Below are 14068 nucleotides of genomic sequence, written 5' to 3' on the forward strand. Positions count from 1 at the left end.
CCTGTGTGTGGTAGTGGTAAGGTTAGGGGTGCGGTAGTGTATCTAGTGGAGTAGCTGGATAGTGCAATACAGGCCAGTGTTGTGCTGCAGTTAGATTTGCTTTTTCAAGGAAAAAATAGGTGTATGTTTTCTATGAATTCTGTGTCTATCTTTTTCACTTTGCTCTTTGCCAAGTGATGGAGGTATCCTGTAGCGTTTGCTCAGGTGATGAAATTGTGTTGTAGAGAACTTGTCGCTTCTTATTTTGAAGTCAGACACCATCATGAGTAGGAAGAAAGAGGAGTTCTTGGTGGATGACAGTAATGAAGAGCTTAATAGAAGGAAAATGAAGGCTATAAGGTATGTGAATGTTGCAGTTATTCTAGTGGCTTTATTATTTTTAAGTTCTAACAGTATAATTACCAGGAAATAGTATTGAGGAAATGTAGAAAATAATCTTTGTGTTCTGCAGTATTGCAAGTGAGTCCATTTTTATGTGTTACGTATGTGTGTAAAACATGCAGTTTGTGGAAAGTTTTAGCATTTGGAGTAGATCCAGGGAAAAAGACATTTTGGGGTGTTGTCAAATACCAAGTTATTAGGCTACCAATATCTCATATTGATCTGTATGTATGTTTTACCAGTAAATAAATCACTGTTGATCTATTAAATATATTTTTAGTTAAACAGCTATAGAATTAATGTGATTGATTATATAACAATCTATTAATGCTGGTTCTAGTTACCTTAAATGCTGGTTCTGCATACCTAAAAACTCTAGTACCTCCATTATGGATGATTAATTCAGTATCACAAAGGTAAATTGCTTCCCCTCCTGTTAAGAGTGTAACAAAATCTTCGTGTGTGTGTTTCATTACTTGCACCACCTTGTGCATAATGTCATTTGGTAAAAAGTGGGCAAGCTTAGTTCTAAGAGAGCTGGAAGTCAGAATTCTTGTTTCGTTGATCTCCCTAATGATCTTAAACCTTTACTTTTACTTTTGAAGGCAATGTCTTAAGATACTAGAAGAGGATTTTACAGAACCAAATCAGAGAAACAGTGATTTGTGTCATATGTCAAAAGCTATGAGTGTGGAAGGTAAGGCTTTTAGATCTTGTTTTTTTATTTCCAGGAATTCTGTGGTGTGCAATATTCACTGTTAATTTGTATTTTATATGGTCTGTTAAAGACAATAGATGGGCTGCCAGATTTGATTAATGCCTTGTTTATTTACTACAGTTTCCAGTGCTCAGCAAGAACAACCAATACTCCTCCACTCCTGCTGTTTTTCTCGACAAAGCTACTGAACAGTTTGTTTTAAAAGAAACCCCATTTTTCTGGGATTTTGTGCTTGAGTATCTTTTTTTCTTGTAAAATTGTGTTGAGTACATAGTCTTTATGGATGCTTTATGAAACAATTATTTTTTCGTATACTGTAGGTACACATTTTGAATGCGTGTCTTCTTTTGCCTTTTTGCCTTCCCTTTTATGTATTTATCCTGTCCTGAATGTAGCAGCAAGCTAGTGTAGCTAGCTAATCATGCAGCTAATACCCTCATCATTAAATGCAAATAAGGTGGGTTTTTTGTAATTCCCAGATAACTTCCATATCTATCTATCTATCTGGACTTCTATTCCTAGTTTTCAAATTCTGTAATTACAAAAGCCAATGTCCAAAGTCCTGTTGACTTGATGAGTACTATGTAGGAGACTACTCCAATGATCATGTATACCTGTTTGTCTCATTAAGATGCCCTCTGGTGAACAACATTCGCAGTCAAGTGTTTCCTGTGCTTGGTTTTACAGCATTGCATGATGATGTGAAGGATGAAGACGCTGATTTATTTGGTTTTTTATCTACAGAAGTAAGTTGATCTAAAGTTTTCTGTTCAGTAGTCACTGTGGTGGCCTGAAATAGTGGTATTACAGGATCTTTTGCATTTTCATTGAAGCTGATGAAAGCAAGCTCAGGTCCCCTCTGAGATAAGGGCCTGCACTTTATAACCACCTGCTCCCCAGCAAGTCTTTGCTAGCATTTCTCATCATGCAGCGTAGCTATGTAGTGCACATCTGATGTCCAAAGTCTGGTTTAGGAAAGTTTAATTTATGGTTCTCATTAGTGCCCTATGTTGCCAACTCCGTTCCACCCACTCCTCTGCACGTAATGTGAAGCAAGCAGCAAGCAACTGGTGCAGGTGTATGGTTAAAAAAAAAAAAAAAAAAAAAAAAAAAACACAAAAAGCCAAACCACTCTTTCCCTGTCAGCTACCAAATACAAGGACTTAAAACTTTTTTTTTAAAAAACAGCTTCACTTTGCACAGTAGTGCATAAGTTATGAATATATTTCTTTTTCTGTATTTTAAAAAAAGAATGTTCTGCTTGGGAATCTTTTCTGTGTTATGACATACTAATGCCATTTGTTTTACAGAAATCTGTATTTTGGACAACCACTGAGTGCCTTTTTTTTTTTTTAATTTATGCAAAAGATACGGTGTGGCCATTCTGTTTTTTCTGTTAAAAAATTCAGATTTAGCCTTTATTGCAAAATAAAATAAGTCTTTGGAATTAAGGCCTGTCATTAAACTTTATTGAAAAAATAAGTTGTAATCAGGTTCACTAATGCAATATGTTAAAAGTTTTGCATAGTAGTGGGAAAAATACTAGGAGCAAACAGGAAATCATTCCTTTTACTAGGAACACTTTTCATTTACCACAAAGATACACTGATGGCTACAGAGCTTTGGCTTGGAAGCTGTTTCCATATGCCTCTTGCTGCTCAATTCAGCAACGCTTGCTTTGAAGCTTGGTCTCATTGAAATGAGGAGGGGGTGGGTACTGAAGGTGAAAACAGGCTTATAGAACACTTTTTTTTACCAGGACTTGGATTTAACCCTGTGTTTGAATTTCTTTTTCCCTGTGAATTTAGACCAAAACTGATTTTAAACTTGGGCTGTGCGGTGGCAACTCACAAAAGCTAGCAAGGTAAATGTCTATTAACTGTTTTTTGTGTTCAGATGCCAGGCTGGGGGAGGACTTGACTGAGCAAGCGTTTCCAGCCATTTTTCTTGGGCTGATTTTTTTCTTTTTTTTTTTTTTAATGTGTTCTTTAAACTTTACTAACGTGTTCTCAGTACGGGTGTCTAGTACTGTGGGAACGCAACTTGCTTGACGCTTAAGTGCAAATAACATCTCCTGAAAGGCAAGAAGAAACAGGTTGGTTTGATGTGAAAAATGTTTGGAACTGAAAGTTAAACACTATGGTAGCTCACTGATAAGGGTTCAGAGGGGCAGTAGAGAACTGCTGAAATGCCATACTGTGGTGGGAAGGACTGTTATCATTGAAGCGCCTCCTTCCGCCCACCCCTCTGTTGCTCCCATTGCACCTTCTGCTTAGATGACCAGTCACAGCTATAAAGATTAGATGCCAGCAATGTTCTGTGGTATTGTTGTATGTAAATTACATTAACTTGCTTCTTTGTTTAGCCTATGTGAACCTGAAGGAAGTCTTAAAGTGGGTGTCTTTTTCCCCTGCTGCCATTGCTGTGGAGATTCACGTTGCGACAAATGAGAATAGTCCCAGATAATTCTTAACAGACGTGTTACATAAGGAATCTGTTCTAAACGGATCTGTTCTTAAGGGAGGTATAGGAAGTCTGTCTTCTGAGATTGGTGTGTGTAACACGCATCGCTAACCTTACCCAAAGTAAAATAGAAACTCTATTTCATGTATGGCTGTCAGTCTTTGCAGCAGTGTTCTCCAAGTCCTCTCTGTCCATCAGAAACAACAAACTGAGCACAGGAAGAGCAACACAGCACTTCCTTATTGTAATTAGGCTGGTTTATGCAGACTGTTTTTGTGAGTGTCTTGACAGCTGTTTAGATCCATGTGTACTTGGCAGAAGAGCAGGGATGTGTGATCACGCAACAGAATTTAAGAGCCTTCCTAACAGGGTGTCAGTAGATGGTTTTAGTGTAATCTGTCATGTATTCTAAAGATTTTAACAGCCTAATCAGTATCTGATGGGATATCTAAAGGAAAATACTTGGGCAACAAATAAAAAATTAATCCTGGAATGTTAATAGTCATGCACTTTATTCTCATTGACGATAAAAATCGCTACCACCTACTAAGGTTTTGTTCAGCCTTGCCAAAATTGTCGGGTGAAAAATAGTTACTAAAGATGAATTTTAAGATGATGCTAGTAGAAAGGAAGCTTTTTGAAGAATGAGGTAGCTGTAGAATATCACAGTGTGAATTCTGCTGTTTTTAAACGTAGGTGTGTATATGTATTTAACGACAGATTCTGAAATACTCAAATTGTGTCCAAAGTATTTGTGGGAAGTTTGATATTTTATTTAAAATGTGTAGGTTTTTTCCTTAAAGTTTTGTTTTGCAGGCCCTTCAGTCACAATACTGGAGAGAAGAATGTTCAGCACACAGTTTCTTCAAGTGGTGGGCTGAGGGGTAGACCAGCTCTAGCTCCATCAGCAGACATGGTGTGTTAATATGGAATTTCATTATATTCTGGCTTGTTGTTTTTGTATATGCATAATTAATGCAGCACTTCTATGAAGGCTGCAAGTTTTTGTGTTTTAAGTTATGTGCTATTATTCCATCTTACCATAGAATTGATGTACAGCTAAAGTCTTAATAAAACAACTTGACAAAATGAATGCAGCTCAAACTCAACCAGATCATAGCTGAAGAGGGCTAGTGTATTCAGCTGGCTTTGAAATACGTGTTTTGAATTCAGCTTTTGTTAAAAAAAAAAAAAAAAACCACTTGAGGCTTCACAATATTTGGGTTTGGGGCTTTTTTATTTCTTTTTAAATTTGAGGCAGCTGCAAGACTCGTACAACACATCCTTAAAGTGGTCATTCAGGGCAACAAGGTTGTTGGGCAAATGGATCTCTCCTGAAACATTGTATTAAGTTTTCTAACCTGATCTTTCTGAATGAGGTTTGTGAACTTTTAGGCCAAATGGACTAATGTTGTGGTTATTTTAAAACGACAGAATAAAATGGGAATGAATGATACATCCTATGAAAGTCCTCTTTTCTTCTATAGAGATGGTCCTGTACAGTTACCTTGAAAGAACTGTAACTTGCAAATGTCTGTCTTGGCTAGGTAGTTTTGTTGTAGTGCCCATTAAAGTTTGAAAATGGTGTTCTTTTCTGAACATTTTTTTGAAAAGTCTATTTGAAATAAAGCCATATCATGTTATCTTAAACTTCAATATATTACTGTTGACAAAATATTAAAGGAAATAGCCTGAGGTTATCTGTGAAGTATCTTGAGTTTGAGGTCATATTTTGATGTATTTTTTGGAGAAAGTTGTTGAGAATGAGCTCATGTGAAAGTCCACATTTCAATATTGAGATCCTAGTCTAACTGCTACTTTTGTTTCTGAAGTTTTTTTTCAGGCTCCTTTATTTTGTGGTTGTTAATTACTAGATCTTTGGCAGTATCATTTCTTACATCACTGAATGAGTATATCCATGTCTTTTGAGTTTTGGAAGGATTTTTATTACTACATCATTGATCATAATGAGAACCATGAAGCAGAGAGGGAGCAGTGTAATTCCATGACATTTTTACTTACTATGTCTCCTTGCATCCGCTCAAAATATAGCGGGAATAGTTGTCATAGGGAAGTATTCCTAACACAGTTAACATCCAGGTCATAATAGGAGGAGAGTTTTCTTCCCTTTTTCTGCTCCTAAGAAGGAGACCTAATTGGTCTGAGATGTTCAGATACATTAATTGGGAAGTTCTTCTAGAGATAAAGGTGGCAACAAACATCTTTAATAAAATCCATAATGATGTGTGTGACTAACAGGTCTCTCGCAGACTGTGGGCAGCACGTCCTTTCACTTAAACCAGTGTCTGGTCAGAGGCAGAACTATTTCAGGTTTTGGAACTTGAAGCTTTAATTTCTCTCTAGTTTGTGTTTGTTCTCCCTAACACTAGTGAGGAAAACCCTTTAGAAATTGGAGATGTTTGCATGTTAATTAAGTTGCCTTTTGACAAGGTGAATTGGTTGCCTAATACTGACAGACTTACACAGTACCATCCCTGACTTTTTGGGGCATCCCCAGCTGATGATGATCTCATTTTGCTTTTAGCAAAATAACAGTACTCTTAACACTAGCTTTAGTAATGCCAGTGACAAAATAAGACATTTCTGTATGTACATTTGCTTCTGTGCCAATTCATATGCATGTATTTTATTATCTTTTCTTGCATCAGCATAACACTGGGAGCTTGTGACTCTTTTAATTTTTGTTGGCTTTCCACAAATTATATTCCTAAATATTTTACTTTTTTCTAGGCTGCAGTATTCCCGTTCTTCAATCTTTCATGTTTTCTTTCCTCTGTTCTAGTAACTTTATTTTGTTTTTCCTTCATATGCTATCTTTTCATTCGGGTTTTTCTGTGTGTGTGCAAATAAATTGCATGTGTTTAATAAACAAAAAAGTTTAGAATCCATGTTTCAGAAATAGGACAATGTAAATGTTCTCAGTGCCCTTCAGATGAGCTAAGTATTTTGGGCCTATAGTTTGCAGCTATAGAGCTGCTCAGAGCCTTGCACAGATCATCAGTCACCCACGTCAAGTGCCTCTTTGTCAAAATGGGAAATGAGTATAGTCCATCTTGTCTTCAAGTCATACAAGTAACTTTATTCATCGGCAAATCTTTCCCCAGGACAGCAAAACTATGGAAGATATTGATGAAGCTTTGTGCATAGCTATTTGTAATCTCAGCCACTTACATGATGCAGACCAGGTGGGTGGAAAATAAGTTAAATAAACCATAAAATATTAAATCCTGTCCTTGATTGAAGCTTTTTGTTACGAGTAGTCACACATTGATGCGCTATTTAAACATGCTTTTACTGCCTTCATTTTGACATCTCTCTTGTCCTTCAACTATTTGTGCTGTTTCTGTGAATATACAGTTTTAAACTCCAGGCTGTAGTCTGTAAAGGAGTACCTGAGCCTATGCATAATTTAAAGTTACTATGTCAATCCATATATTTAGCAGAACCATATACAAGCCAGTCTTTAAGTACTAAGCTTGTGTTTCCTTGAATCAGGGTAAAATTCAGCATTTGTTTTTGCTCTAGCAACTATGCTAACTTTCCAGTTTTCATATGCCTCTATATGGGCAACAGAAGTAATAATTTTAACAGACATGATATGCAAAACATGTAAATCAAATAATGCAGTTTTATGCACAGTATAAAATATAGGAAAAATCCTAAAATACTGGATAATGTTGTTAATAGGTTTCACTGAGTAACCTATGAACTTCATCAATGATAATTATTTTAATTAAACTTTAACTCTTAAATGTGCTGTGGAAAAGCTTGCAGATCTGTCTTTCCCATTTATTTACATTTCACATGTAAAATTTTACATGTACATTTAAGATACCCAAGGATGGAAGTGTTCGATGATCCAAAAGCTTAAAGCAAATTCATTTTAGTGTGTCCTGAAGTGTCCTTAAAACCTATTTTCCATTCCCTTTCTAACTTGTTTTGTTGCAGTGGCTGATCTGTCAGTTAAGCAAAGTTATGTTAAATACCTAATTCATATACTAATAGCATCTTGTAAAAACCTAGCATTTCAACAGCTCTAATATAATAAGTCATGCTAACAACTGTGGTCTTCCAACAGCTTTTCAACAAAGTCTGATAACTGCCAAAGCAGTGTTGCATTACTGAGATTTTTTTCCATAGTCTCTTCATTAAATGTAACTATAGCAACAAAACTGATGCTTAGCCAGAAGAAGAATCTTTATTTTCCTTTATGCTCCCAATGAGTTTAAAGAAAATAGTAGAAATCTTAGCATGCTAGTTATCTGTGTATGGTGCTATATTAGAATGTCAAGTTAGGAAAGTGAGGCAGTGGGCCCAAGATCTATGTGTTTCTTGTCTCATAGACCTGAAGACTTCAGTTGACATGAGGATCCAGGCAGCGTGCGTGAGCTGACTAGAAGTTAAAGAAAACAAAGGCATTAATGAGCTATAATTTTTCCTCCATTATATTATGTAGTCATCCTCTGATGTACTCTTTTTTTAATATACTAACCACAATGTAATTTAGTGTCACTCTTTCTGCTGGAGTATTGATCACTGTCTTACTGTTCATTGCTTCTGTTCTGAATTTAGAGGGGGAAAAAAAAAGTAATGTGAGAATAATGAAATAATTAATAATGAAATAATAAATGCATGTTTGTTTAATACTGAATGAAATAGATGCTGAAATACTTGGAATTGAAAGTGAAGCAGGAAGGAGACAAAGTTGCAGAAGCTGCAGATAGAACATTTGATGAACTTATTACTTCTCTCCTGTCAAGGTAGTAATCCGGTTTGTAGGATGGTGGGGTGGTTTTGTTTTTATCAGGAAATTGTTTCTGATTCAGATAAAAGAATTCTAAATAAAACTTCAGTCTTCCTCGTAACTGTATTTCACAATACCTGTCTTTAATTCTTGTGCAATATTTTTGCCCTTTCATAGTGGCATCTTGGAGCTGATTTGCATGGTTGGAAAACATTAGCTTGTGCAGCCTCTGCTCTTTAAAAAAAGAAAAAACTTAGAATAGTATTAATGATATTAATTTTCTGAAATAACTCAATTATGAGGGTTTTCTGATACTGCTGTTACTGGATGATCAGTTTAACAGCAAGAATAACTTTTTAAAAAGTTGACTTTCTGCAAATTTTCAAGCTGACAGAAGCACAAGGACACTTTATTTCTTATTCTCAAAAATATTTGTATCTTTAGATGTAAGGGAGGGAGGGGTGTCAAAGCTTAGGATTCCAGAAGAGCCTCTGAGAGGGGAATCTTATATCTTAGTAGACTGAATTGTAAAATCCAACTGTTAGTTTTCAGTTGGATGTGTATGGAAATATCAGGAGGCTTGAAGGGAAGAGTGCTTTAAACATTGAGTAAGAAAATTTTCTCCAAAGTGGTTTTTCAGTGTGAACTCTTAACTTTTGTGGTTCCTTCAATTAAGTGGGTTTTCCATGCTTTCCGCTTTTCACTGTTTGAGGAAAATAATATTTCTGTGTGAGATATATCCACTTTGTATTGTGGTATAACTGGTAATTGTGTGTTAAAGTTTGAATCTGTACGGCTGAGTGCTTATTAAATTCTGAAAAGTAATCTTTTTAATACAGAAAGAGGAAATTGTGTGCGGAATTGGTGAAGAGCATCAACAACTACAGTGCTGGTATTGCAAAAGCTAAGGAAGTCATTGAGGAGAAGAAAAAGTGCTTGATTGGTGCCATTAGGATTGCAAAGGAATTAAAAATTACACCTTCTGTAAGAACCTATTGTGATCTCGCTCAGGTATTTACATTCTTGCACTATGAATTTTTTTAATGAATACATTCAAATTTGGATTCAAAGTTTCTGTGATCCGTTTTTCAGTTTGCTGACTTCAGTATTGAGATTTTTGCAGTAATATATTCTTACCTCACCTCCCCCACACCCCCAAGTTTATATTTCATCTTGGTCACCAATTAGGGTCTGGTGACTGATGTGAAACAAAAAAGATGGTCTTTGCCTTGAAGAGCTTGCTATCTGAAACAGCAAATGGAGGGGGAGGACAGGAAAACTGTGACACAGTACTGATCAGTGAAAGGGCAGTGTTTTCAGCACTTTAGATGTCTCTCAAGCCTTTCCCATTCCAGAGCTCTTGAACGTTCTCAGTGAACTATTCCAGAATTAATAGCGACACTCTTCTGATCCTCTTGATCCCAGGCCTTTACTTCCATTCTTCCTCCCCATCGTATCTGCTGTTCATAGAAAGCCACGCTACCTGCCATGCTGTATCAGACCAAAGGTCCACTGTGAAGTCTCCTGTCTGTGACGACAGAGAAGAAAAGATGCTTGGAGGAAGAATCTTAAGAGCTTGGGCATTTAGTGCATATAGGAAGTTGAAGGTTAAGGATTTTATAATTGGTAGGCTACATCAGGGTTATTACACTGACTAAATATTACCTCTTTGTGTCATAAACTTGTGTAACACTTCCTTCAGTGTCTTCATAATGCTTGTGGCAGTGCATGTGTGTGTACATATGTACATTATATTTATGTATTCATATGCAGTGGCAGCAAGTTCCATATTTTGATATTTAAAATGAGGTGTATATAAAATAGCTCCTTCTGTTCTTTCTAAATGTGCTACCCAGTTATTTCATTTGGAGCCTTTGTAGTCCTTGTGTTGAGAAAAATAATGAATAACTTGTCTGATCATTCTTTCAAGTAGTGTGATTTTTATTTTTTTTTTTCAGACTGTCATGTTCCCTGCATCCAGTTGTCATTTTCCCTGTGAAGAAACTTAGTCTTTCTTGTCTGACCCAGAAAAAAAGTCTGATTCTTCCTTTTTTTTCTGTCATTTGCCTTCTTCTTGCCCAGTGTGACTTTTGGGAGCTGGCATCCACCACTGTCCTCCTATAAGCCTACCATCTTATTTAAAAGTCACATTGTCAATAGCTGTTCATACAAAAGGAAAATCTGACTCCTGCTTCTGTTTACATGCTAACATTATAAAATCCCCAACCATTAGGTTTTAGCAGTGGAAGAAGATGTAATTGGGATTTGGCTGTTAATGAGTAAACTCTTGGATTTTTTTCTGTAAAATGAAAGATGTCATACTCTGGCTTTGTCAATGTGTCATGCCTGTGTAATCTCTGTTTTGTGTAATAGAAGCTAAGACTGTACTTCTTAATTTCAGGTTATTTATAATTTAAAGTTGCCAGTTGAGGCTGAGCTCTCAAGAGTGAATAGTTTGAAGGAAAAAATATCTCCAAGGTAAATGACTAGAGTGGGAGGTATATTGGGAGGTAAATGGATGCTCTGGTTGTCTTAATTACAAAAACTGTTCATATAACAGTTAAACAGCAGAAATCGAGCTGCTTCACTTGCATTTTACTGAAAAACTACTAGTTCGGATATGTATAAACTCATCACTAACAATGCGCAGTAGCCTTCATGTGAGGCATCGGGGAGAAAGCACGTATGATTTGCTGCTATGTAATTAAAAAAAAAAAACGTGTGCACTTAAAAAAATTCTTGACAGACTTCTGCCACTTCCTCTCCTTCTCTTACAGGTAGAAATAAATTGGGGAAATACTGGCTTAATTATTTTTTAAAAAATGAGTCCATTTCTCACCATCAGGAAGGACTTAAATGGTTTTTGGGGCACTGATGTCTAAGGAGAAATTTGTAGAAAATCCCAGTTAACATGTTGCCCTCATTGGAAGGGACAATATAGCAGAAATGAGCAAGAAAACATGTCATGGCTGTGGTACAGCTGACCCTATGCAGCTTCGTCATAAAGCTGGTCAGAATACTGTACTCCTGGCGTATAAAGGCCACATTCAGGAATTACAAATGAGGGACAGAACAAAGATGAAAAACTTGCATCTTGCGATAGAGTGGTTGTGTGCCATCAGATGCTGAGTGGTACAGAGGACTGAGTCTTGAAGTTGACTACTTGCATGTAAGGTGTGAAAAATTATCATAGAATCATTTAGGTTGAAAAAGACCCTTAAGATCATTGAGTCCAACTGTTAACATAACACTACCCAGTCCACCACTAAACCATGTCCCTAAGCACCATGTTTACGCATCTTTTAAATCATAGAATTGTTCATGCTGAAAGGGACCTTTAAAGGTCATTTAGTCCAACCTTCCCTGCAATGAACAGGGACATATTCAACTAGATCAGGTTGCTCAGAGCCCTGTCCAAAAAATCTTCTTTATATCTCGTCTGAATCTACCTTCTTTGTTTAAAACCATTACCCCTTGTCCTGTCACTACAGGCCCTATTAAAAAGTCTGTCTCCGTCTTTCTTGTAAGTCCCCCTTAAGCATTGAAAGGCTGCAGTAAGGTCTGCCCAGAGCCTTCTCTTCTTCAGGCTGAACAACCCCAACTCTCTCAGCCATCTGCCTCCAGGGATGGTGACTCAAACAGTTCCCTGGGCAGCCTGTTCCAGTAGTTGACAAAAATTATTACTTTTCCTGTCGTATGTTAGTGGAGTCATTAGAATATGGATAAAGGAATCTTTAAAAACATCTTTTAGTAAACTTAGTGACTTGGTAGGTAGGGCCTATTTTGAAGATAATGTCAGTGGTGAATGAGAATTTCAGAGAAGCCTATTTAAATGCACAATGGCAAACTCGCCTAACCTAGAAGAAAGCTAAAAGATGACAAAACAAGATTTGTTTGCATTGGAAGGTGTTTTAAGAACTTGAACAAAACAAGGGAAAAAGGAGATCGGATAAAGGATGCGTGTAAAGGCCTCGTGTGCTGGTGCAACTCCAAAATAACACCAAAAATGAAGAAATCACAGCTAGGTGGTGCATAGGAGTTGAGGCACATTCTGTAGACATAAACCACTGTAGAACGAAGGTTAGGTAAGTTCCTGAAGGGACAGCGGGGAGAAGAAGAGGTGGGCTGTTCAATACTGCTTACACTTCAGTTTTCACAAATTGTTCATTATAACTGGACAGCAAAGCTAAAGATTTGATTGAATGAAGTTATATTTACAGTTCTGTTAGGCTAACTGTAAAAGTACTTAAAAGACTTTGCTAGCTTCCATCAGTAAAGGAAATAGCTAGCTGTTAGTGTAACAATAAATAGAACAAAGAGAGCATACATTTTGGACTTCAGTTACAGTTTTGTTCTTCAGGACTGTTGGAGCTTTTTCTCATGCAGAATAATTTATTGAACTAACTGGGTATAGGTGTGAAAACTCATTAAGTAAATGTTGAAGTAGTCTATGCATGAGGGAGAGAGAAAGCAAAAAGCAAGAGAGTTTTTAAGTATGAATGCGAAGATAAATGAGCAACCAACTCTGTTGTTAATACGAGTGGAAGAATGAAACTGGAGTAGGTAATTAATCTCTTACTTTGTCCCTCCATTAATATTGTGCTGAAAAACATTGTACATCTCAAACTGTCAGAGTGATTTAGGTATTCACGTCACCTGTAATGTTTCTTCTCTTCTCTCAAGATTCTTCCTAAACACTGATGAGATTACATCTTTGTTAAAAAATTTGGGCAAGATTGAATGGGGAACAACAGGGCAGTAAGTATTTTTTTTAAATAAAGAGGATAGGTACAGTAACTTTCCTGTTCTAATGGTTAAATATTTATTGGAGATTAAATTTTAAAATAAAAAAAAAAATCTGTATATGCTTACAGGTTTCTAAGAGTATAATGAAACAAAGCAAAACTTCAGATGCTAGTATTTCAGTCAGCATTCCAGTTATTCCTGTTAGTGTTTCAGTTCTGACATTTCAGTTTTACTTGTGTTTCACCCAAATTTATTTCACTGTATCACTTAAGTTACCAAGATCTATTTATGCTGTGTGCTTTTCAGCTTTGGCTAGCAGTTAATGATACAATCATAGAATCGTTTAGCTTGGAAAAGACCCTTAAGATCATCGAGTCCAACTGTAAACCTAACACTGCTAAGTCCGCCACTAAACCATGTCCCTAAGCACTACGTCTACATGTTCATAGTACACATAATGGAGATGTTTATCATTTCAGCATATGAAAATTACATCCTACAAGTGTAACTAAATCTCTAAAATCAACAGCAAATACTGAAATTTATAGTATTTCCACTTCACAGTCTAAATACTGATTGTGTCAAATGCCACAAAAAATTACGTAAGATGAACCAGAAAAATAATTACTTATAATTATTTTATTTTTCCCTGCTGTCTTTGACAAAAACTTGAGAAATTGGAATGCAGTTGCTGATAGAGCCATTGTAGTTAGCACTGGTTATATTAAAAAAGTCTTACTGCATACTGTAATACTTGAAAATCCTGCAGATTACAGTGAAAAGTAACTGTTAGTACAAAAGCATCTGACATGCCTTTTGTTTTTAACATGGAACTATCTATCATGTTAACATTTTTTTCAAATAGTTTGTGTTCGTACTTGTGGTCTCTCTTTGATCATTTAAGCAGGGGTAGTTCTTGTACTGAGCTGTGCCCAAGAATGTGTGCCATTTCTGTGCCAATCCTTTTTAGGTTTCAGAAATCATGTTACTGTTTT

At 36.3% G+C, this 14068-nt stretch overlaps 1 protein-coding gene across 1 annotated transcript in view; it reads left to right on the forward strand.

Annotated features, from left to right (window-relative positions):
• Nucleotides 1-262: 262 nt before the first annotated feature.
• RNF17 (ring finger protein 17) overlaps nt 263-14068 on the forward strand; it is a 51931-nt gene continuing 38125 nt past the window's right edge. Inside the window, exons 1-10 of the mRNA XM_059823185.1 lie at nt 263-339; nt 987-1078; nt 1787-1845; nt 2908-2963; nt 4379-4478; nt 6688-6768; nt 8243-8343; nt 9167-9338; nt 10729-10805; nt 13011-13085. Coding sequence (XP_059679168.1) covers nt 263-339; nt 987-1078; nt 1787-1845; nt 2908-2963; nt 4379-4478; nt 6688-6768; nt 8243-8343; nt 9167-9338; nt 10729-10805; nt 13011-13085 — 890 coding nt within the window. The remainder of the gene's footprint in view (nt 340-986; nt 1079-1786; nt 1846-2907; nt 2964-4378; nt 4479-6687; nt 6769-8242; nt 8344-9166; nt 9339-10728; nt 10806-13010; nt 13086-14068) is intronic.

The sequence above is a fragment of the Gavia stellata genome, chromosome 1, assembly GCF_030936135.1.
Source record: "Gavia stellata isolate bGavSte3 chromosome 1, bGavSte3.hap2, whole genome shotgun sequence".
Lineage (NCBI taxonomy): Eukaryota > Metazoa > Chordata > Aves > Gaviiformes > Gaviidae > Gavia > Gavia stellata.